Here is a 25,818-nt window from a genome sequence, read left to right on the forward strand (position 1 = left end):
TGTGTTCCTATTTTCCTGGCCTGGTTCTGCCATCTTGGCTACCATTGCTGTCTTCACCTACCTCTGTCTCTCTTGGTAGAGACTCTGGTTCTCAGCCAGTCAGTCCCAACTAGTTTGGGAGTATCCCAGAGGAACCCCAGGGAATCAGTTTCTGTGTTGCCATCTCTATCTATGCTCACAGTGCTCGGGTACAGAGAGATCATCTATTTCAAGTTTAGAGTAAGAAAACTGGTCATTCTGTATCTGAGAAAACTGGTCATTCTGTATCCATTTTGAAGGAGGGACTAATTAAGCTACCTGTTCTGTAATTATCTATATGCAAACACAGTCCCTATCTTTCACATCACAATAAAATGTTTATCAAGGTAATGACAATGGTCACCAGCATTTTTACCTTGGGGCCAGGAGCACCTGGGAAGCCTGGAGGGCCAGCAGACCCAAGAGGGCCCTGAAATCAAAGGAGAAGGTGGAAAGAAGTTTCCTCAGTAAATTAACAAAACAGTGGGATAGGGAGGGTGGGAGGGAGGGAGAAGCAAGAGGGAAGAGATATGGGAACATATGTATATGTATAACTGATTCACTTTGTTATAAAGCAGAAGCTAACACACCATTGTAAAGCAATTATATTCCAATAAAGATATTAAAAAAATAAAAAATCAAGTTATTAGTGGAATGTTTAACAAAATACAAGTATGACCTGTGCACTAAAGCCTACAAAACGCTATTGGAAAAAAAAGCCCTAAATAAAGTGATCATCAATGGAAAAAAAAATTAACAAAACAACAACAGAAGACTGAAGTGGCTTAGAGTGGCTTGATCTTAATGTTGGCAAAGAGAAAACTGACAGCTAATCTGCTGTCATTGGTATGTTATCGAAGGGAAGACATTCCAGGTATCCCAGGTGAGGTAGATTTTACTTTATATATCAATTACAAACCTCAGGGATAGTAGTTCTTATAAATAGAACCTTTAAGTGGCCTCTTAGAACATTTGGTAAGGTGTCTAAAATGGTGTTATTTCATAGGGAATTAATAAAGAAGATAGCTCCCATCCCACACTCTCAGTCCCTTCCAAATTCCTCAGTGTCACCACTTACAGCAGGACCCACAGGACCCACACTTCCATCACTTCCACGGGCACCCTATGAAGAAAATAAAGAAAAAAGTCGAGTGGAAAGTTAAATGGCACCTATTAGAAGATTTTAAAAAAGAATAAAAATGAACAAACGTGGAAGCACTCACAGCTGGGCCAGGGGCACCGACACGTCCTCTCTCACCAGGAAGCCCACGAGCTCCCTAGAAGCAGAAATATTTCCATTGAAATCCAGAATGCTAATTTAAGAAAAAGTTACAGGCATCATTTCCTTTTTCCAATTTCCAACATGCGCAAGAATCCACTAGAAATAAATAGGTCTTGTTCTAATTCCAACTAAAAGGTAATGATTTCAATTAGCTATACAGAAGGCTATTAGAAAAATATCAAAGAATACAATGCCAAGGGAAATGGTAATTAGCAAAAACATTAAAGAAGTTCCAGCTTGCAAAGAGTGTACACATTTTTGATTTACAGTAAAGTAATCAATACTTACTACTTGACCTGGAATTCCATTTTCACCAGGGGCACCAGGTTCACCCTATATGGGAAAGAAAGATTGAGTTTTTTTCATTATATATATTAATTATTTTCTTCTGATTTGGTAGTTTTTACACTATTACTTCAATTTCAACCATTCATATATTTTGTAACATTTCTTACATAGATTGTTTCTCAATTATGCCAATCACATACATTTAAAATATTTATAAAATATGGGTTTTTATTTAGATAATACCAAATATCACAGAATCAGGGAGATGTGGTCTAGTGTTATTTACCCTTTCCCCAATTTTCCCCTTAGATTTTGGATATCATTTAGACTAGGCTTATATATTAGCAATGATAACATAAAAAGGGATGATAGGATAAATTGCTTTCAACATAACTATATTTACCCTCTTTAAAGTTATTTTGAACACTCAATATTTTTATTTTTATAAAATATGCATGAAAAATTAAAGTTGCATAATATTTTATAAAACTGTCTTATTTACTTCCAATCTACATTCTTTTTTTTTTTTTCCAATCTACATTCTTATCTTGAGTAAAAACCATGTTGGTGGGGGTAGTGGTGGTAGTGATGCTGGTGCTGGTGGTAATTTAATACAATGGCACATGAAAAGGAACTTTCCTTCAAGATAATCTAATTTAGATATAGAAGAAACCTGGTTTTCGAGACCATTTAAGGACCCTTCATTTCTAGGATTCTATCTGAAGTGTATTCTTTGTGAGTAAGCACTAGAGTGGGAGTCAGGAATTCTAGCCTGTGCCCTTCTAACTTCTAGATGTGTGACTTTGGGCAAGTCACTCACTCTCTCTAAGCCTCAGTTTCCCTCATCTGCAAAATGAGAGGGTCTCCAAAGCTCCTTGCAGCCCTAACATTTTATGATGCTGTGATCAGTAGTCTGAGCTCTTATATTAGGCTCCAGGGAGAATGAGTTTGACCTTATCCATTGGTGTGGCAGCTGGAAAGTTAGAACGGATTCTCCATATTCATGTTCATTTCTGGTCCCACTAGTATTCCTTACTCATTAATTTGTGATTACGTTGGTATTCACTTTAATATCACATTATCTCCTTAATAGGAGAGAGAACATTTTATAGTTGAAAACGCTGTCAGAGAAGAGCCCAGCCAAGAGATAACACACTTCTGAGACTTTAATTACCTAATTAAAATTTTTTTGAGTGTGCACAGATAAATCACAGGGAAGAGGTTGAAAAGTATATTGTGACATGAATGTACCCATCTAATTAGTGCATGGCAAAGGAGAATTTACTATTTAAAATAACATAGTGTTCTAATATCTGATAATATGTTTATTTACTTTTATTTTGGCTGCAGAGATCGACTAAAATTATAGGAGAAAAGGAAATGGAGGAAGAAACTATTGACATGTTTTTTAATCTCAATTGCTTAATAGATATTGAATTAAATAAATATTATTAATAATTGGCCTTTTGTTACAGAATCCCATAGTCCTCACCACTGAGGGATTTAAAGTATTGAAGAGGAAATAAGATATGCTTCAGAATATGATTAGCCTTCAGTAAAAATATACTTTCTGATGGTGATGGGAAATTACAATCAATTGTTTTAAAAACAGTGCTTCTGATTTAGTATTTACCTTCACACCTGGAGTACCAGGCTGTCCCTTCAACCCATCCAGACCATTGTGACCCTGAAAGGCAAATCCTTATTATTAAAATGCTATTCCATTACAGTGTTTGGTCAACTCAAACATCTTGTATCTTTGCAGTTAATATCTCCTGCTTCTGACTGCTTCTGTAGAATGGAGTCCCATTGCCCCAGCTCCCAACAAACTCCCTCTGCTGCCCTAGGTAAGTCACTAAACCTCCCTACACTTGAAAGGGAAGGATAAAGAACTAGATGCTCTCTCATGTACTTTCCATCATTAATAATTTTATGATCTTCAGAGAGCTTTAAATACCTCTTAAGTTATACCCATTTTATACCATCTTCCCTGTAGGGATCCTCCTTTCTTGGAAGCTATGAACAGACTAAAAAAAAAGAAAAAACTACACCCCACTTTACTTTCCGGCCACCTTACCCTTTAACTCTCTCTCCACTCTGGCAAATTCCAGGAATTTGGAAGCAAATATGTGTCATCCAGGAGTTTAAATATAGTTGAGGTTTTTACTAAAAGTAATCAACATTTTCTCTTCTGTGGGTAAAGAATGTGCTCACCCTAATGCCCTTGAAGCCAGGGAGTCCAGGAGTTCCAGGGAAACCACGAGCACCCTTAAAAAGAAACATAGAAGATGACGAATGACGTTTTTGTCCTAAATAAAAAGACGATGATTTCTTCCCTCCAAAGTGTTTCTTCTCATCAAAGTCCAAGCTTGGAATCAAAGACTAGTATATGTGTAAGCACAGAGCAGCAAATAAGTTGCTCTAATTTGAGTAACTAATACTATGGTACTTATAGAACACACAATTTAGTTGTTTAAAGGATGCTCACCATCATTAATATTACATTATTTGCATTAATAAAACCTGTATGCATTCTTAACTAGGCTCCTTTATTTGTCAGATACCTTCAGTGAGTGTTATAAGTATGACTTCTATGTTGCCACTTAGTCTGATTCTAGTTTTAGCAACTATCTTATATATGAGATACCTCTGCTGTTTGGACTATATACTGTTGTAAAAAAATCTCACCTGTGGCCCAACAACTCCTCTCTCACCAGGTCGTCCAGGTTTTCCAGGGTGACCCTAAAACATGAAAGCATCATAGGGTAAACGCTTTCTTGGTAAACTATCAGATGAAAGTCGGGTCATCTTGGTTTTTACAACAGGGAAAAAAGGCATCATATAAAAATGTGGATCCAAATATATATTTAATTAACAATTATATTGCCTTAAATACAAGAAAAGTAATCATTATTTCATTAAAATGTTATTATCCATATGGGGAAAATTATGTCAGGCATATTCAGCTTTTGGCAGAATACTTAATTTGAATCCAGAAATTCTGTTGAGGCAGGAGTATTTAAATGGCATTTGGAAATGCTTAAGAGTAAATACTTACATCCTCACCAGCCTTGCCAGGAGGGCCAGCTGGACCACGAGAACCTGCAGGACCCTAGGAAAATGGGAGACCCATTGTTTTGTTAATGCTATATTAAGAAACTTCTTGAAAAAAATATTTATCACAAAGGGGGAAAAGTACTCACAGTTTGACCAGGTTCACCAGGCTCACCAGGAGGTCCTTGGAAACCTTGAGGGCCCTAAGAAAAAACAGTATGTCACATTCCAAGCCTTTATTTAATTCTCTGTCTTTTTACATAAGAGAGATTATAAGCTTTCAGTACTTACAGGGGCTCCAGATGCACCAGGAGGGCCTCTAGGTCCCATCAAACCCTGTAAAGAGGACAGATATAGTTAGCACTGACAAGTCGTCATGGCCTAGGGTTGGGTTAGACAGGACTAGCTTAGTAGTGCCATAGACGTTTTGTGATGGACAAATTAACAGAATTGTCCTGGTCTCATTTCATAGTTTTTGTTCCTCTCAAGGAAGCATTTAAGGACCCAAGCTTCCTCCACTGTTTTCTCTGCCTTTGCTTTCACCTTTGCCCCTCCTAATCCAAATCAGAACTCAGTTAGATGAGGTGGCCACAGGTTCCTTAAAGTTGTGCACAATTGGGCATATTGAGATTGCTCTAATGCAGTGAAGTGACTCAGTCTTTGCACAGTACAGAATATACAAGTGCTGTTCATGCAGCTGACGAAGCATTTCCATTTGGATTTCCTTATCATATGTCATTTCCTCATATCATACTCAGCTAAGAAATTGATATTTTTATTGCCACAAGGGGCATAAATTGAAAAGGATCAAAAGTCTTTCTTAATGATTAGAGGGAGGTTTGTTATAACCTTATAGCTCCTTTAAGGGCTATTGGTGACTGATGAAAATATCAAACAAAAGTGGATATAATAAGGGGTGAAGGAAAAATAAAATATTATTGAAACATCCTACTGGAAGAATCTATTATATGCTACTATTATTGAAAATATGGCCCAAATGACAGCAGACTGTTTTCGCCTTTGTTCTTCATTCTGTAGCACACAGAGTAAAACAGAGTGTTACTAGTTTGGAAGCTAAATACACATTGTGTATTTGGAAGCTAAATACACATTATGACTCCCCTTTGCAAGGCCTGTGCAAACTCTTCTGTAGGGGCCATTCCTCTAATGCTGAATATATTGCACAGACAAGTCTCAGGTAATTTGCTCATGACACATCAAGCATGGGGACTCTGCAGTCAAGTCTGCCCCACTGTATTAATGCCTAGAGTGAAATAATATGGATTTTATTAAAAAGCTCATCATCTTAATTATGAGTTATTTATTTGGTTTTAGAAATTGCTTCAAAGTTAAAAGAAACCGTCACTTTTCAATCAAAATAATATTTTTAGGTGTACATTAAAATAATTTTCCTTGACACCATGAATTTTTAATTATATTTATTCATTTTTCCATGTATTTGCAACAATTTCATTTACATAAAAGGTAGTTTATTTTGTGGAGGCTGAGATGGACGATGATTATTCATTAATTCAGAGAAGAACCCTGTGGGGTTTTATAGTTATTGATTTTCCAACATGGAAATTTATTTTAATGCTTTATTGCTGCCTATCTCTCCTATTTGTGAAACATATCTGTTGATTACATATGTCTGTGAATGTGTGTGACTGTGCAAGCTTAAATTATATTTCACTGATATTTAAAAGTAAAACACTCTGCTTTATGCCCCCAGAGAGATGTTCCAAAGTCAGGGGAATCTGAAATCCATATTAATTTTCCAGGCTTATGTAGGCTTTTTTTTTTAAATTAATGCTTTACTTTTTTTTCTTTTTAGCTTCTTCTTGAAATATAGGTACTGCTTTAAAACTGACTAATGTCCAGCATTAGCTGAAATGGCTGATTTCAAATATCCAATATAAACAAAGCCAAAAGAAAATGTCTACTTCTTCATTTCAGATATGAATGTTTTAAATTACCATGCAAAATCAGGAAATTGGAAATCATCAATTAACGGCATATTACTTCTCAAGTGAGAGTTTTAATTTACAGAAAATATTGTCTTGCCCTTACAGTGTATTAGCTTATTGTGGACCATTAGCTCCAGCAGAATATCTTTTGAAGACAGAGCACTGAATGCATTGTCCAGGTAAAATTTATATTTTAAAGACTATCTTAACTTGGGCAGATAAATACCTTTGTTTGAAAACAATTAATTAAAAATCACTAGATTATGTGTGGGTATGTACTAAACTGCAGTGTTTAATCAACTTAACATTTTTATTTCCAGCAATTTTCGCCTCTATTTTTTACATACTAGTATATATTTTGCATGCTCGTATCAGTTTTTTTCCCCCTAACACATCTCACTAATGCTTGTTAGAAGGTTTACATGTTAAAGATAGACCATCATCATCATAGTCATATTCCCTCCTATACTGATTTATAATTAGACTTTAAAAAAGAATTTTTTATCAAGATGGAGAAAAAGAAACATTTCCTATGTTGTTAATTCCTTGAGGGAGGGTGGGAATCTGTCATATTCACTGCTATATCCCAAATGCATAATATAGTTTGGGTCTTATCGAAGACCAACTTGGTAAATACTTGTTAAATAAAGTAATGTTTTATTCAAGTACTGGATACATGAGCCATGATGTTGAATATCAGACATCTTGCCTGGCATTCTGTCATTAACCGCATATATGACCTTGGGGAAGGACTTAAACTCTCTACCTAGAAAATGAACGGGTTACACTAGAACTTGCTGATCCTTTCCAGCAAGTTCATAGAACTTAATAGTTCTGCGTCTCTGTGGGTTGCTTCAAATTCTAGGCAATGTTAAAGGGCATAAAAAATTAATCAGAGTGATTACTTTTCTGAATTAAGCTGGTGTACCTAAATTATGATTACTATGTCCAGAGATTATTTCTTGGATATAAATATCTGATCTATCCTAAGGAGGCATGTTTGTAGAAAAACTCAAACCCCCTAACTTAGGCTTAGATTTTTATAGATTTGAATACAAAGAGAGCTGCTGCTTTTATCTGATCTGAGTATTGAGTATTAAACTAGGTAGCTAAATAAATGGCAATGTGAAATTTAACATAAAGTAGATTCTCTATTCAGTAATTTTTTGGCTATATAAAAAGAGATAAGCATACCATTGGTCCAGGGCCACCTCCAACTCCTTTTCCATCATACTGAGCAGCAAAGTTCTAGATGGGGAAAAAAATAAATAAATAAAATAAAATTATATATATATATATATATATATATATATATATATATATATATATATATAAAACTATTGGCCATGTATTTCATTTTCTCATTCTACTTCTAAAGATTTTTCTGTTGTTGTTTAAAAGGAAGCAGTATTTCTGACATAATTATTAGTTTAGACTTCCATATTGAGCTAAATTCCTAAAAATTCAGGAGAGATACAAGTTTAAAATTTAGTCCACACCTAGTTTGAAATAGAGAGCTTCCCTACCTTATTTATGAAACTTTTCCTGCCCTGTTAACCCTCTCACTCAAATCCCCACCCCCTACCTCTACACTGAGGAAGACAGCTTTCTAAACTTTAAAAGTCAGTGAGGGCCCCTGATAAATTAAGCAGAAACCAAGAGAACAACTTTATATTTCTACCTGTTGCCCTGCTCCTCCATGACTACACAAAATGACTAAGGGACCTTTTTCTTGCTGTAGTTTCAAAAAGGATATAAAGAGTTTTAAAGTTTAGAGGAAAATTAAATTAAAATGCCCCTTGGAAGATTAAACTTTTAAAAAATAGTTCACAGTAATAGCTTTACTGTTAAAGATCTCTCTTACAGTGGTAGACCTATTAAGAAAGGTGCTTTTTAATGCCCTCAGTAGATAAGCAATCATAATAAGATCTTTGGGGGAGAAAGGTCTTATTTTACTGGCGTACAGTTGGGTATTAGAATCAGGCTTCTGATTCATAGTGCTAACCAATTAAGCAAATATGTTTTCCTTCCTGCAGTGAGGCCATTTGGCACTCATACCATTGTTAAAGCATAAAGCTAAAAGAAGATATTAATGAAAGAGAAATGTACTTTTCTCAAATTAGTTTCAAGCAAATTAAACCAAAAACTGCTTTGAATGTTGGTTCAGTAGACTTCAAGCCAAGGAGAATAAAAAGAGTAGGATGTTTGTGAAATTGCTTAAGATCAGGGATTTCATTTATAATTCAATCTAATCAAACTTTTTAATAATGCAACACCTCTTATTTGTGTCCTACTGATAAAAGATATTAAATTCCCAAATTAAATAATGGTCACGAGGGCTGCAGCTACCTTCAGCGAACACAAAGACATGTCCTGTAATTGACAAGGGCTCACAAAGAGATCGGGCAAAGCAGAATCTTGAATGAAGAAACCAAAGAAATGAAATAAAATACTATACTAATATCCAAATAGCAGACTCTCCCTTAAAACTACTAAAAATAAATTCCACAATGAATCTTCTTCCAATACAGATGTAAGAAACTGAAGTTAGCTAAAAGTTAACAATACTTAAGACACCTTACCCCACCAAGACCAGGGGGACCAGGAGGACCAGGTGGACCAGGAGGGCCTGGGATACCATCATCACCGTCTCTGCCTGGTGGGCCTGGCGGACCCTGTTATGTAAAAAGTGAATTAAGTCAGGGTTAGACAGACTCTGCAGAAACCTAAAGGAGACCTCAGAATACATGTGGTAAGATCAGTTGGTCAGAATGTACAAGTGGTGTGGAAATTTAAGATGCCATAATTGCCACTATTGACATGGGTCTATTTTAGAAGGAGGTTTAGTAGCTGGTGTCTGAAGAAGACACAAGACAGGATAGTTCCTCTTGGAAGAGGACTATGTCAGCCATTAATTCATAATGGAGCTCCAGTATTCAAATGAAGATAAAAATTATAGCTACCATTTATAGCTATAAATTCATATGGTTAACAGTGCACAGTGATGTACTGTGTATATTGATTGTCAGTTTCTGACTGATGAACTTACTCAATTGTTTTGGTATATTATGTGTGAAAAGCAGATTAATTGATATGATAATTAATAGTTATTTTATCACAGGGTAGAATATCCTGCAGATTTCCTACCATTAACACTATTGATGTTGTTAAAGTAATTTACTGACATAACCCTACCTCTAATAGATTGCTTGAGTGGAATACATTTAAGTCTGCACTTCTTGATGGATACAAGGTATAGGTATTTATATATTGATGAAAGTGTCATATAATGAAACCATGTGGTTATACATGCCACATAAGCATAGCAAGGAGATCTAAGAATACGATGAATAAAATGCAAGCCTAACTTGTACATTTATTAATTTAGACAGAAACATGTTGTTGGCTGCTGTTTAACTATTATTCCCAGCCTAGATAAGAGATCTTACTTGAAAAGCAAACAAAACATGTTAAAAAGAGAAGGGCCATGTGGTGGTAGGTAGATATATTTCCATTATGTATGTGTTGGACAGGTCAACTAAAAACAAAGAAAGATAGACCATGCAAAGAATATGGCTGTCTGTAATAGTTCTACTTTCTTAAAGGATAATCTTGACCTAAAAAGAATATTGATTATATATAATAATGCTTATTCACTTTCTGTAAGGCATTATTTGCTTAAAAGGTAGGCAATTATTTGGATACATAATATCCTTATAAATTGTCAGTCTCCTGTAGTTTCTAATATGTAGTTATTAAAATATGGGCCAAAGCCCTTTAGTAGTTCAAAAATTACACACCCTTTCTCCACGTGGTCCTCTATCTCCAGTTGGGCCCTACGAGGAAGGTAGAAACAGCACAATGATAAATGCCTAGGCAATTTCCAGTGAATGAGCAAAACATTCTTGATAATAATTAGTCGGTAAGGCTGATCTAACCATAATGTTATTAGATAGTGGCTATAAAAATGGCACAATACAATAGACAAAAGTATTTTGTTTTTATTATAATTACATGTAGTTTTTTTAAACTGGGAGATTGGAGGCTATAGTCTCCAGCATTAGGCCAATATTATGACCACTATTTTTAGAAAGATGATTTCTGTGGATAAAATTATCATCTTGTAACATCGATAACAGCATATTTATATAGTCAAAGCCCTTTAAAATAAACTTTTGTTTATCACCTATAATTAACATAATACTCATTCCATCTCCAGAACAAAAACAAGTCTTTTCTTTTCCTTTAGTATGTAAATCACCAGTTGTATAATATAAGTATAATTAGAGATGACTCTGGAAGATAATAAAGCTTTGTTATCTTACACATCAAAGCTATTTTATTTTATGGTTTAGCTAATGCATATTCATGTGGGCAAAATCTTGACAAAGTATTTTCCTTCTGAGGTGTACCATAAATTTAGTTAAATTGTAAGTTATCGCTGATCATTTCAGGTACTATGGAGAAGTATTGGATTCTTACCTTTCTTGCAGTTGCCTAGAAAAGAATAAGTAAAGGATTATTATGAGGAAGATTATATATATAAATATATATATAAAATATATAAATATATAAACTTTAAAATGGCTCCCATTTCCATGTAGTATACAAACATACCTACAGATTGTATATATTATGCATTACTATTATCTTAATATTTCAAAGCACAATTTTAAATTTTACCGATGAATAAAATAAAATACTTATAGAACCCAGATATATACTTATCTGTAATTATGCCTCAAATCCAATTCATGAACTAAGAATTTGTTCATAATAATCTTGCAAATGATTCCAAGGGAGTGATAAAATTCTCTAGCTTTGTGAAGTCTTCTAGTTTGTAGCAGCTGATGCTAAAACCCAAACTTCCACTGGATAATTTACTCTCTTTTCTTATGGGTGTTCATTTTAGGGTGGACTTATTCAGTAGCCCCGCCCATTTCAGAAATTGGGGTGGGTACTTTCTAAGGCAGCCAGAAAGGTTTGACTACCATAACTCCCAATGATTATTTTGGAAATTCGAGTTGGTCAATATCAATACAGCCTCCTTTTCCTTCCCCAGAGAAGACATTACTGTGGCCAAGGCAATCAAAGTCTAAAATAACAAATTCTAAAAATAATTTTACTCACCTCTTGTAAAGCTATAGAGGAAAGGGGAAAGAAAGAAATAATTATTAGTATTATTTCATTGATCACTAGCAGTGACTAACAAATGGGTATATTAGTCTATAAAATTGACTTACCTAATTAAAGGACAAATTGTATTTTTTATTAAGAATATTCTAATGACTTAATTATGCACGTCAAAATTATGGCAGGGATCAGCAGGATGATTTGTTTTCAATATTAATATGTAAATATATTTTGAATTAAATTGTTAATTATTTACTACTTTATAAATGCTGTGAAATATTAATGTGTCTAAAGGATACTTCTAATGTTTAGTAATTAAGATGCTATATTGCACAGGTGAATCACTGAATATGAGCAAAACCAGTATATTGATGAGGAAATAATTTGTATTAGTTTAGACAATTTTTGATACTTAAAAATTTTTTAAGGGGGAAATTTAGAAAAGTATGTTACCTAAAGTTTTTTTCTAAAACATTAACGTTACAGAGTTTGTATCATTCTTAATGTCCTTTTCCAAAAGGTCTAATTTGCAAATAAGTCACCATGAAAATGGATTCATTCGGACATCTGAAATTTTGCTTTAAATAGGTTCACTTAAGTTAGGTAAGGTCATTTTACCAATGTGTATCACTTTTGTCCCCAAGGAAGAATTGCTCTGTATAAATGGAAAAACTGTGGATTAAAGATCTAGAAAAATAATGGGAAAAATACACTAAAGGAATATCCTCCCCTTTGCCATAATTGCTATAAGCCCTTGAAGACTGAATTCCTCTCCTACGGTATAAAAATTATAGGTTAACACAGGATATAAGGCCAAGCTGGCAACAAAATGAATCACCCCTAAAAATTGCTTTAATTAGGTGGCCAAGAAGTGTGTCATTTGGAGTGGGAACAGCTGCTGCAACAGTCACAGTTCAGGAGGGTGGACCACATCCAGCACTGACATTTAAGGGCAATTTATGAGAATTACTTTTAAATTAGGAAAATGATATGTTTACTTCATTGTGTTCATCAGTAGGAAGAATAATTATGCCTGGACTTGATTAACGGAAGTTCTCATGATTTTGGAAATTTGCCTTTTAATTATTCAGACTGAGCCACTTTGAAGAATGTGTGTTTGGTAACTTTTATTCAGACTGTAGTTGGATGTTGATCAGAAGGTGAATTGCCCTTTGTACCTTCAAACTTCCCTAGGTCTGTTCTCATCTTTTCTCTAGGAGACAACTCTTTCCCCCTGCCACCCTCAGATCTCATAAAAAGAAATGAAGTTGGTAATGTGAATTTGTTCAATGCAACTATTCCTTAGCATTCACAGTGTGTATACTAAAAGTGGATGAAAGGAGAAAACACACATACACACACAAATGCATCAGTAATGATGCAGTGGTAGACACCGTGGCATGTGGGTGGAGCAAACTTTTAGAGTGTTGGGTGTGGCCAGATCCCCCTGTTATCCCCATCAAATCAGCATCTTTGGTAATTAGTCAGCCATTTTCAAGGCAACACCAGACTGATTTTCTTCATTCTATCTTGACATGGAAATCTGGTCATAAAACCTACAGCTGGAAAGCCGCCTTGGAGTCCATCCCATTTCTATCCTGCATTTTAGAAACGGCTCAGTTTGACTTGCCCAAGGTCACATGATAAATTATTGGCATGGGAAAAACCGGGTCTCCTGAATCTCAGATCAGTGTTGATATTTCCCAACTTGCTATGTTCAGAATGCCTGTCTTTGGGAACATATTAAAGAGATAACTCTGGCTCAACAAAAGGCAGGGCAGATTTTAGCTAAATAATGTTACCATTTCCATGACCAGGTAATGAAATGAGAAGCTAATTTTACTTTTCAGAATGTATCCATTTTTCTTCCCAGGATACACTGACTAGCTATTGGGATTGGCTTCAATGAGAAATGCAGATCATTCTCTGTATAAACCTGTGGAGTCTTTAAATGGGGATTCCATAAACCTTAAGCCCTGGACCCCTGTGCTCTCATTGTCCTCCCTCCAGAGGGCGCCTAATGGCCACCACCATCATCATCATCATCATCATCATCCAGACCGGTCTTAAAACACCCAGAAGAGAAAAGCCTTTAGGGGGTGAGTTTTTTTATTACTAAATTAAGGGCTTTCTAAACCAGGCCTCAAGTTTCACAAGGTGGGCATCAGTGCAGTTTGGGGGCCTTTTAGGCGGAGGCCTTTGCCTTCCTTCATCGTGTCAGTTAATATCTCATCCTGAAGGAAAAGGATTTCTGCTCCCTTTGAGCTTCACTAACTGGAGGACCCAGATCAAGTAAACAGGTTCACTCTGAGTTGAGAGAAAAGTTCCCTAACTTTTGGCGGGAGTCAAGGAGCCTTTTTTGCTTTCATTTCTAAAGTATTTTCCATGTTTCTCATAAATGCCAGCGTTTCTCCACATGCCAGAGAGCCTTCCCTCCAAGCTGTACCTAGAACTTTGTTAGGTTTTCCCTTTCAGACCAGGTGCCCACCCATCTAACCTCTTTCCCAGACTGCCCGAAACAAGCTGAAGGCACTTACATTGGCATGTTGCTAGGCACGAAGTTACTGCAAGCAGCAACAGAGTCCGCGTATCCACAAAGCTGAGCATGTCTACCACCTAGACATGCAGACTCCTTGTGTCGCAGAGCCCCTGGGTCACCGGCGGAGGTATCACCTGGCGGGCACAGGCATACAGTCGTGGCGAGTACCTCCAACTTCGCCGAAACCTCCTGCCGCCTTGGTGCTAAAATAATAAAGCCCGGATCTGCCCTATTTATACGGCCAAAGTTTCTCTGGCCCGAGGGCGCTTCCAAAAGCGCTTCCACCAATGGGAGGGCTGGGGCTGGGGGCCCGGGCAGCCGCAGCTGGGAGGAGACTGCGGGGGCGCAGAGGAGGGAGCGGAGGGGGGAGGGACGTGGCTACGGGCCTGGCTTCTTAAATTGGTTCCATCCTTTTTGAGGACGTGGACACTTTTGAGGCTTTCAAGGGGAAACTCTGACTCGCTGTCTGCATACCTCCGCCCTCCCCATCTCCCCCGGCCCTCCCCCGCCCTTCCCAAGTTTGGAAACACTTCTGTACACGTCGGAGAGCTCTGCTGACACCGACGTGGGCAGAGTTCGCAGATCTCCGGGCAGCCGGGCAGCTGTAGAAGGGACCGGAGCCCAGAGATCAAAGCAGGAGCTGTCCAGCTCTGCCTACCTGGTGCCCCGCGGGCCACAGGCAGGGCGGAGGGCCGGCGGGCGCGGAGGGGGCAGGGGACCAGGGAGCAGGATCCGACTGCGTGGCGCAGCCCGAGGCCGCCCTCCCTCCGGCCCCTCCACCCCGCCCCCACCCCCGCCCAGCTTTTCTCCCTCTCTGGGGCGTCTGTGCGCCCACTTTTTCAGCAGTAACGCGCTCTCTCTCTTCTGGCTCCGGGAAAGGGTGAGAGGGGGGTTCAGTCGGTGGAGGGTTTACTTGGAGTCCGAGGACGCCCACCGTTGGGAGGGTGGGGAGGGAAGCGGGCTAGGGTCAGCGTGGCATCCAGCACCAGGGGGGATGTGCTTTGCGCACACCAGACTAGACCGAGCCACGGGAGAAATCATGCGACCTCCTCGCTTCCCTCTGTTGAGGCTGATTCTAAACCGAGGCTTTGGGGATTATCTGGCCCTGCGAAGTGTCTGCAGCTGACCAACACGGACTCCTTTCTTACTTCGCAGTCTCTTTCTGAGGTTGCGGTGGAAAAGTCCACCCCCTCCCCTTCGGGTTTCCAGTCTCCCCCTCCTCTTCTCCACAGACTCCTTGTCTGGATTTACCAGCTACAGCCTGAGCCTAGACTCAGATAAGCCCCCAGTGAGGCGCCGCCCGCCATCCCTTTTGTCCTCTCTGCCCATTCATTCACCGACCCCACACTTACGGGAAAGGCCCAAGCACCTCCCAGCTAATCTCCACACCTTGGAGAAAACGCCTAGGCCATCTAGAGGGACTTCTAATTTGAGTTTGGGATACAGGCTGTTTTCTCTGGTAACACCTCAAGCGGAGCTCCCACCAACGTGGGTGTTAGTTCTCTCCCCACCACCCACGTTAGGGAGAGAGCTCCTTCTCCCCTTGAGGACACTTCCCACTCTGCTCCCCACCAGGGAGAGGAGAGGACCCTGAGGCCTTGGAAATGAGAGGCCAGAACTCTTGAGAATCTAGAATACCGAGTGCAGTCAGCTTCAGTGGATGGCCTTTTCCCCAACCCTTCTGAGATGGCATTCCAGGTCCAGAGGAAAGGCCTCTGCTTGCTCAGCACCCCCAATGAGGCAGCCATTCTCTCCCAGAAGTCAGTGCAAAAGGGGCATCTTTAGGTCAATTCTGTCTCCACCAAACAGAAATGAGTGGGCTGTAGTTCCTTGCTAATCTTTTTTCCTTTCTTTTCCCCATCTCTCTGCTCCTCCTTCCCCCCAACCCCGTACTTTAAGAAGAATTTCTGCCTAACTCTATCAGCAGCTGCTATAAACCAAAGGGATTGAATATTCTTAAACTGGTTGCTTCCTCTTAGCTTATAAACAAACAAACAACAAAGTTAATGGAAATAAAAGAGAACAACCAAAAACTATATTAAAAAAAACAAACCTTTTATTCTAATTAAGAGCACTGACTTGGGAGATAACTTGAGAAGACTTTTTGAAATTGTAGTACATTTTTTGGAAATGTGATTATAATTTCCCTTTTAGCATAGCAAAATGCTCAGCAAGGTTTTGAGAATTCGAGAAATTTAAGCACACATTTATAAACTAAAGGAAACATATCTCTGCAGAGTAAACTGGTAACTGGAAAAGCATTCCTGGAAACTGATGCAAATACCAAACGCTGCCGGGCTCCCTCCCTGCTGATGTGGCAGGGTTTGAAGCAGGCAGTCGTGAGTGTTTGGTGGGAGGCCCTGGATCTAGAGGAAACAATGAAAATGGAAAAAACGGAAGGGGAGTTTTTCTTTTTTAAGCGGGAGACAAATTTTCATTCCAGCAGTTTTTACACATTATTTTGCCCTTCTCTTTCTCTTACTCGTCACTTATTGGGGAGGAGAGTTAATTGTTTGTGTTATTGGAGGAGTTCTTTAATGCTTACATTTAGGTCTCTGTTAAATACTTTGTGCCTCCAAACAAAGCAAGAAGCTTTGTGAGTGGATAGGGGTGGGGCTGGGAAGAGGACTGGCTCAGAGCCTAAACTGAGTGTCCTGGCAATGGCTGTGATGATGTATGTGAGTTTAGGGGAAGGCTAGGTGACTGGGTGGGGGGCAATTGGAGACTGAGTAAGAGGAAAGAAAAGTAAGGGAGTAAAGTGGGGTAGAGGCCGAGAGTGGAGGAGTGGCGAGAAGGAAGAAGGGAGGTAGAGATCAAAGACCTCTACGTTTTGCTGTTACACAGTTAACACCTGGGTTCCTATTCCTAAATCATTCTCTGCTGGAAAAAAAGATGATCACTTTAGCTCCCTATAACCCACAGATTACAAACTGGGCCACACCGTAAAGTCTGGCAAGAGGAGGGTCGAGAGTCCCACTGCTTAAAAAAATGCAGGGCAGCCTGATAAGACTATGCTGCCTATGCGTTTATTCCTTTCTTTTCTTTGATCAAACATCAAACTGACATCTCCTTTCAAACATTTTTGAGGATCCAGTCTGTGGAAAGCACGAGTACTACACTATCTTATTCTAGTTCTAGTTGAGTTGGTTTTTTGCTAAGAAGGTATTAGTTGATAATTAAGGTGGTAGCTGAGAAGGTTTGAAGGCTGACTTCTGTCTGTGATATTTGTTTGGAAGACATGGAGATTCCTGCCCTACATCACATCTTTTGGGTCATTCGGTTCTCGCTGATTATTTAAATAAGACCAGATGAATACTCACTCAAGTACTATTTAGTGTTGTACCAGGCATTGTGCTAATTGGTGGGTATATAACATGGTTATTGCCCTCGGGGGCCATATAGTCTGTTGGAGATTAAGAGTGTAGGGAGTACTGCGATGGGGGAGCACAGGGTGCTTATGTGTTTGGGGGACGATTAGATGGACACCTAATCTAGATTTAGGTGGGTGGAATCAAAGAGGGCTTCCTGGAGGATGCAAGAAGCTCAAGCCTTAAATATGAATAGGATTAGAAGAGATGAGGGAGAGATCCAGGCACAGAGTCATTAGAAAACTTGGAAGTTCTGAGGAATGGAAGCATTTCAGCATGGTGGGTTTGTGGAGGGAAGTGGGGAGAGCAGAGGAAGGAGCTGGAGATGAGATTGGTGGATTTAGCAGGAACCAGATCAAAAAGCACCCTTTCAGCTATATTCTGGTGTTTGTGTTTTCTTGACTATGTTCTGGGGAGTGTTTGGATGATTTTAAGCAGAAAACTTGTGTAATGAGAGAGTGCTTTTAAAACAGATGACTGTGGCTGCAGTGTAGGGAAATGATTAGAAGGAGAACACAGTGGAGACAAAGAAACCGGTTAGGAGGTGGTAGTAATTCGGAAGGAAAACGATGGTGGCCTAGGGTAGTGCTGGTCGAGTTGGAGAGAAGTTGGCAGACTTTGTAAATATTTTGGGAGTAGAAGAAAAAGACAGACGTTTGGTTGTGGGGAGTGAGGGAGAAGGACTCAGGGAGCATCAGGAGGTTTCTTGGCTGAGCAACTGGCTGCCTGGATGTATCGTCCATCAAGCAGGGAAACATTTGAGGAGGGGAAGACTTGAGGTGAGGGAGGGGAGGATAAAGAAGTCAAATCTGGGCATGTTCAGTTTTAGGTGATTGTGGACCATCCAAGTGGATAGGTCTTATAGATGATTAGATTATTTAGGCCTAAAGTCCAAAACGTGTACTGGGCCTAGATTTATCAATAAGGGAGTCAGCAGATTACTGATGTCATGGGAGTGGATGAAATCCCCCACGTTGTACATGTAAATGGAAGAAGTTGACAATAATAAAACCTAGGACAAAAGCCAGAAGAGCTCCGGCATGTAAGCAGTGGACAGTAGAAGAGGAAAATCCATAAAGGTGACTGAGAAGCAACAGCCACGTGGGATGGAGGAAAACCATGGTGTTTCCATCACAGAAGGCAAGGAAATAGGTTGTTTGGGGGAGGAAAGCAAGAGAGGTCAAGTAAGGCTAAAAAGGTGACATAAATTGGCAAATTGGAGATCACTGGTGACCTTGGTGAGGGTGGTTTCAATGGAATGAAATCCTACTGAGAGAAAGTGGAAGAGTGAGGAAATAAATACATCTAGAGTAGAATTTAAGTTACATCAGGAGTATAATAGGAGTCGGGAGAGAGCTGGGATATAGTTTAAGGGTGATGTTAGGATTAATATGGAAGAGAATTGTGTGTGTTAGAATGAGACCATCCAAAGCAGATGTTTAATCTTCATACAAACCCCATTTTAAAGCCTTCCATTGAAATGTTCTTCTCCTTCTTCAGGTTTCCTACATTATATTTCTCCTCATTTGCTTTTTATTACTGAAGCAAGGAGCACTTAAGTGCTTGCAGATATTTTTTTTAAACTTGGTAGTGAATGATCAATTTTTTTTTCAGGAGATCCCTTTAAAATGTGTAGACAGGGCTTCCCTGGTGGCGCAGTGGTTGAGAGTCCGCCTGCCGATGCAGGGGACACGGGTTCGTGCTCCGGTCTGGGAAGATCCCACATGCCGCGGAGCGGCTAGGCCCGTGAGCCATGGCCGCTGAGCCTGCGCGTCCGGAGCCTGTGCTCCGCAACGGGAGAGGCCACAACAGTGAGAGCCCCACATACCGCAAAAAAAAAAAAAAAAAAAAAAAAAATGTGTAGACAGAGTCAATTTATTTCATGGTTCTTGAATCCCAGTTAATCTGGGAGATTCCTCTGGGATTCAGTGCCCCATTTTTCATGTCTAGAAATATGAAATAGACAACCACTTCTTTACTTAAGCACAACTCTGAGTATTCTAGAGTGTACAGATTGTATGGATATAGGTGTTTTGTGATAGCTTGTTACTGACTATTCCAAGCCCTGTAATTCAGAGGGATATATTAGGGCACACAAATTTCTGCTTTTAAGTCCACCTTTTTCTTTGAGAAGATGCTGATTACATTTCTTCAGCTTGTTCCAAATCCATCCTTAAATTGAGGAGCACCAGAATGCTAATGCATTCCAAAAGTCCACTCTGGGTTCTTAGGACTTTGGTTGGCTTGGTTTCCAGACTTATATTTTTCAATTCTTTTCAAGTGGCTGAAAGAAATAAGGAGACTTCTGCTTCAGTTGAAGCTGAAGATTCCGGGTGTTGGTAATTGATTGATTCACCCATTAAGTTGAATTGAGATATATTACATATAGAAAAAGAATTATAAAGATTTAATTATATATGATACCATATTTAGAATTTATATAATTTATATTTCGTCTTTTAAAAATAACTAGCAAATTAAGTTAATGGTATTACTGACAAACTCTTTAGAGTTTAAATTTGATTTTGACCTTTAGAATTCGCTACTTGCATAGATAATCTTCCAGTTAGTTAATGACATCATAACTACCTATTATATAGTGTGTTAAGTACTGTGCTAGGAATTTTACATAAATTATCTCAAACCTCCAAAAATCATTATCTAAATCTTGGTGGGGTATGTTTTATTATTCCCAAGTTTACGAGTAAAAAAACTGAGGCTTAGAGAGATGAAGTAACTTGTCTGAGGCTTCCCAGATATGCTAGAATGGGTCAAGCCCATTCTTGGGCATGGATCTGTTGCCTATTGTACATTTTCAAATGCCTTGTACTTCTAATATGTAGTATCTATCACCATGATAACTGATTAATTAATTAAAGGAGCTAGTTGTTCATTGACTGGCTTCATTTAAATGTGAGGTCTTTAATGACAGAGACAATGCCTATTTTATTCACACTTCCAACTCTAGATCCTAGTACAGTGCCTGCTGAATAAGAGCTGCTCAACAAATATTTACTCAACAAATGAAGACTGATTTGCATGACATAACTGGAGAATATGGAACTAAATGTAAATTCTGGTTGTTTCCTTCACTGATGGTTTACCATTTAACCCACACCCTTAAAAAATTATTTTTGTTAATAGGTAAGAGTGGCAATCAACATATGAAATTTACTTGAATAATACGTGAATATATTTTAACCAGCTCACCTGATAATAACACCTAATTGTTCCTTGATATCTCATAAAGATTTTATTTTATTAAGTCAAATTTATGAAGGACGAAGTGATTGAAGAATAGGAAAAAGTTAATTTTATTAATGATAAAGCCACATAGTTTTAGAGTTGGAAGATAATTTAGATATCATCCAAATCATAATCGTAATTATAGTGTGTGGAATCAGGATTTGTTTTCCTACCATATTTCTAATGTCTGGCAGATGTCAGTTACACATCAGGTATTCAATAAGTTTTAGTTGCATGAAATAATACATTTTATAAATGAGAAGACATGCCTAGAGAGGTTATGTGACTGGTAGCTTATGGTAGACCCGTAACCAGGGGTCACCTGATTCCCACTCTCCTGCTCTTTTCTTTAAACTAAAATCATATCTAGCATTTGTCTGGAATATTTTGCAATATTTAACCTTTACCACAATCTGAAGATTAGTTATGATTTTACAGAGGATAAATTGAGGCTCAACAAAGTTAAAGGTATTCTCCAGATCAGTAGTTCTCAAAGTGTAGTCCCTGGACCAATAATACTAGCCTCACCTTAGAACTTGTTAGAGAGAAAAATTGCATGCCCCATCTCAGACCTACTAAATCAGAAGCTCTGGCTGTGGGTTAGCAGCAATCTGTGTTTTAATAACCCTCCAGGTGATTTAGTGTTGAGGATTGTGACTGTTAAGTTAAACTTGAATTAGATAGATCTAAATCTAGTATCATGGAGAATAGCTGTGAGCATAACGGGATAGAAAAGTGGGAAAGTCCAGTTAAGAAAATGTTAATTCCTTTATTCTCCTTCACTCCAGAGAGCCTTCTCCACATCCATTTTTGCTCTCTAATACATCTGTTGACTTAATATGTCTTTTCTTGATTCTCCTTGGTTCAAGAGGATGGGTAGCTGAACATTCTGAAAGGCTATTAATTGTTCTTTACTCACAGTTTTTTTGTTTTTGTTTTTTGTTTTTTGCTGATCCAGACTTTATTTAAAGCTATTAGGGTAACATAATATTTACAGTGGAAAAATGTGTGTTGAAGGATATACCTTAACTCTTCAAGAAAGCTGAGTGTGATTGGCCTAATGCTTAGAACTTCGTGCTAATGAAGTCTGGTTTGTAGCATCAGTTCCCCTCTGGAACAATTAACTTCTCCCTGTTTCAGTAGCTTGGAATTCGCTCTGTGGACCTGGGGTGTAATTCCCTGGGTAATTAAATAGTTCAGGTGAGGCAGGAAAGATTCATGGTTTACTGCAAATCCATTACTCATTCTAGAAAATGCTCCCAAAAGTCCGGGTGATGTTTTGAAACATTTTATTTCTATATTGACATCACAGACATATATGCTCCTATTTCCTGTAGTTCCCATATCACATTTTGATACTTGAATTAATATGGCACTCCACAGCCTTAAAAAATGGATTTTCCTTCTGAAGCACCCAAGAGAGTAAGAGGATAGATCTTCCTGTTCAGAACTTCAGAAAGTGCAATATGCTGGTCTAAAACAATCACGGAAGTCATTGTTTTTGCCTGTGAGTCCCTACTGGGTTTTCTGACAGGCTCCTTATGTTACAACTGTAGCCACTTAGGCACAACTGCAAACCCAGTCCTGCCTAGACTCTGGAAATAGGCCCTGTCCTTGTACATGATGAATTGAAGAAGCTCCAGTTCTAGCATTTTCTAACTACCATTCATTGGATTTGACTCTGTGGCACTCTTCTTTTATCTGGGCTTCATATATCTGAAACCCAGTCTACATGTTAAGCCCATTCTTACAACATATGTCTTTTTTATTTTTATTTTTTTTTGGCGGTACGCGGGCCTCTCACTGTTGTGGCCTCTCCCGTTGCAGAGCACAGGCTCCGGACGCGCAGGCTCAGCGGCCATGGCTCACGGGCCCAGCCGCTCTGCGGCATGTGGGATCGTCCTGGACCGGGGCACGAACTCGTGTCCCCTGCATTGGCAGGCGGACTCTCAACCACTGTGCCACCAGGGAAGCCCACAGCATATGTCTTTATCTTGTCTTCTTACACCTGAGTTCTTCTTTTGATAATGTGCTTGTTTCCTCTCTAATTGGCTTTATTCACTCTATTCACTCATTCATGCATTCATTCACTCAACAAACCTAATGTCTATGCAAGATACAATGTTGGAAACTGGACCTGAGATACGATCTTGGAAACCCAACCCTTTCTGACACCCTGGAGACTGGAATCCTGCCCCTAGACTTCAGCACCATGTCTCCACATTCATGTCTGCTACTGTTGCAGACCTACCTGCCTGTATCTGCTTCCTCAGGGATCTGTATTCCAGCACCTGTTGGGACACCTGCATTCCTTCTTGCAGGACCTCACTGATGGCACTCCTGGCTTGGCCCAGCACATACTACTAGTTATCTCTGTGCTTTCCCTGCTTCTGACTTCCAGCTATTGCCTGCAGCTGATTCCATTGCTGTTGCACCTGCTTCCAATCTTCACTTTTCTTTCAGAATCTCCATCTGCAAGACGAGGATGGGTTTTACCAGTTCCTCTAGCCACATCTTATTTTGGATTGCATCCTCAACAATCAGTGATGGAGTTCCAATTGTGCCAGGTGCAGATGCAGGGATAGAGGGATAAGATATAGATTACAGCCTCAGGAGACATCACAAATGCAGTAGGTCCTCCCCAGTTGTTAGGGGACAGAGATATTTCAGTTTGAGGTAGTTAAGATTTTAGGGAGAAAATAAAGTTATAGAGGGGTTAAAGGCAGGCCCTTATAAATCTTTGTATCATCTCTAGAGCATCAAGACAGCATGCTAAATGAAGAGAGTATCAGTGACATTTTTCACGTCTTAAATTACTAATAATGGTTATGGTACAATTGCTTTCCATTTACCATATCTTGCTCAGTAGAAATTTCTCAGGGTCTTTCTCCCCTGCCATTTCAATGAAATGCCCATAAATTTGCTTTGCTTTGCTGAAGATAATATGCATGTAAAAGGATTTTTCCCCCTGTATCTCTTTCTCTATCCAAATGTGCAGTGCCTTTCAGATATCGTGATTCAAATTGTTGACTCCTGCATCCTCAGTCCCAGAGATTTCTCTAAAGCACATGCCATCAGGCCCCTCTCACACAAATATCACTTTCCTCCTTCCTTGCAGCTGCAGGAGTACCATTTTAAGGTCCTGGTTTATGTCTCCTCAGATTCCCTTATTTCCTAAAGCCTCAAGGCAAAAACCTCTGTTACTGCCATGCCATCTGCTTTACTTTTTTATTCCCAACACCCAATTTCTTCTTTTTCTAATTATCCCCAACAGGAGTGACTCATAATTCTTATATACTGGAACTTAAAAAAGTACACAAAACTAAATCTGCATATACTGAAATCCCTTGTTTACTAAAATTTGAAGTAGGGGCAGTTCACTAATGGGGAGAGATTACTTTACCTAACTGGAGAAAATAAGGCATTATCTCATTAGAACAAAGATATTTTGCACTTATTCAGTGTACAGTGTATTAACAAGGTTTAAGGGAGTCCATAAGGAGGATCAAAGAGCAAGAAGTAACTGATTCTACTTGGGAAGGTTGAGCAGGGAAAGGGAATGTTGAAATTGACTCTTGGAGGAAATTCATCAGGCAGAAAAGAAAAGAAAACCCTTTCTAGGGAGATGGTACCACATGTGTAGAGGCAGGTGACATTTATCATAATTTGTACTCAAAAATAATGTTATAATTATTATCAACAAGGTGTGTTGTGTGCTACTGGTGTCTAGTGGATAGAGGCCAGGGACGCTGCTAAATATCCTACAGTACACAGGACAGATTCCGTAACATGTGGTCATCCACCTCAAATGTCAACATTGCCTCTACTCTATAAGATAGGTCCCATGAGACCTGGAACCTAGCCTGTCTTATTCACCCCTGTGTCAACAGAACCTAGCATAGTTTGAGGCAGAGTTGGTACTCATTTAACATTTGTTGAGTGAATGGAGGCATGAAAGAAGAGGGAAAATGTTTGGGGAGGGAAAATACATATTCAGAGTTAGAAGTTAGGGTATAGTTAAAGAGCAGTGGGAAAGTAATAAGGCTATCAATAAAGTAAAGAGGAATTAGGAAGGGCATCTTGTGCTATCTTAAGGAGTCTTCTTTTAATGTATAGTCCATGGAGAACTGCTCCATGGAGGGTTTTAAGCAGGAGACTGATACCATCTGATTTATGTTTTAGTAGGATGACCAAGCAGTGAGGAAAGAGCCTGGAGGCTGGGCAGTCACTTAGGAAGGCATTGTAATAGTGCCAGAATGATGAGGGCCTAACCTAAGGCTGAAGCAGTGAAGATAGTTAGAGAGAAGAGGGCAGATTTGAGAGATATTTAAGACTTAGAATTCTTAGGAGTTGGTGATTAATTAAATATAGAAAGTGGGGGAGAAGTTTCTGCCTTGGGCTGCTAAGTGGATGTTGGTATCATTACTTGAGATGAGGAAGATAGGAGGAGAAGCAGAATTTGTACGTGTGTGTGTGAGCTTGTCTCTGTATACTCATTAAAACATTAGCTTATATCAGTACACTCAACAGACTTTTGATTAACCAATTTCCCAGGCACTAAGGGTATCAAGGTAAATAATGCCAGTTTTTAAGAAGCTAACATGTTCATAGCAGGACTGTTCACAATAGCCAAAAGGTGGGAATGACCAAACGTCCATCGACAGATGAGTGGATTAACAAAATGTGGTGTATCCATACAATGGAATTTTGTTCAGCCATAGAAAGAATGAAGTAATGATACATGCTTTAACACAGATGAACATCAAAAATATTATGCTAAGTGAAGGAAGCCAGACATCAAAGGTTGTATAATATATGATCACATTTATTTGAGATATCCAGAATAGGTAATCTGTAGAGACAGAAAACATACTAGTGGTGGCAATGGAGAATGACTTCTTAATGGGTATGGGGTTTCCTTTG

The 25,818-nt window shown here is 38.9% G+C and overlaps 1 protein-coding gene across 1 annotated transcript in view; it reads right to left on the reverse strand.

Moving 5' to 3' along the window:
- The window catches only part of COL1A2 (collagen type I alpha 2 chain), a 36,320-nt gene extending 21,820 nt beyond the window's left edge, over positions 1-14,500 (reverse strand). Inside the window, exons 1-16 of the mRNA XM_081244307.1 lie at positions 14,280-14,500; positions 11,740-11,750; positions 11,092-11,106; positions 10,410-10,445; positions 9,192-9,284; positions 7,804-7,857; positions 4,934-4,978; positions 4,792-4,845; positions 4,647-4,700; positions 4,277-4,330; positions 3,803-3,856; positions 3,222-3,275; positions 1,589-1,633; positions 1,242-1,295; positions 1,097-1,141; positions 395-448 (exon numbers count right to left, since the gene is read on the reverse strand). Of these exons, the coding sequence (XP_081100433.1) occupies positions 395-448; positions 1,097-1,141; positions 1,242-1,295; positions 1,589-1,633; positions 3,222-3,275; positions 3,803-3,856; positions 4,277-4,330; positions 4,647-4,700; positions 4,792-4,845; positions 4,934-4,978; positions 7,804-7,857; positions 9,192-9,284; positions 10,410-10,445; positions 11,092-11,106; positions 11,740-11,750; positions 14,280-14,349 (792 nt within the window). The 5' untranslated portion in view covers positions 14,350-14,500. The remainder of the gene's footprint in view (positions 1-394; positions 449-1,096; positions 1,142-1,241; positions 1,296-1,588; positions 1,634-3,221; positions 3,276-3,802; positions 3,857-4,276; positions 4,331-4,646; positions 4,701-4,791; positions 4,846-4,933; positions 4,979-7,803; positions 7,858-9,191; positions 9,285-10,409; positions 10,446-11,091; positions 11,107-11,739; positions 11,751-14,279) is intronic.
- Between the last annotated feature and the right edge of the window lie 11,318 nt (positions 14,501-25,818).

This window comes from Mesoplodon bidens, assembly GCF_964165515.1.
Source record: "Mesoplodon bidens genome assembly, chromosome: 9".
NCBI lineage: Eukaryota > Metazoa > Chordata > Mammalia > Artiodactyla > Ziphiidae > Mesoplodon > Mesoplodon bidens.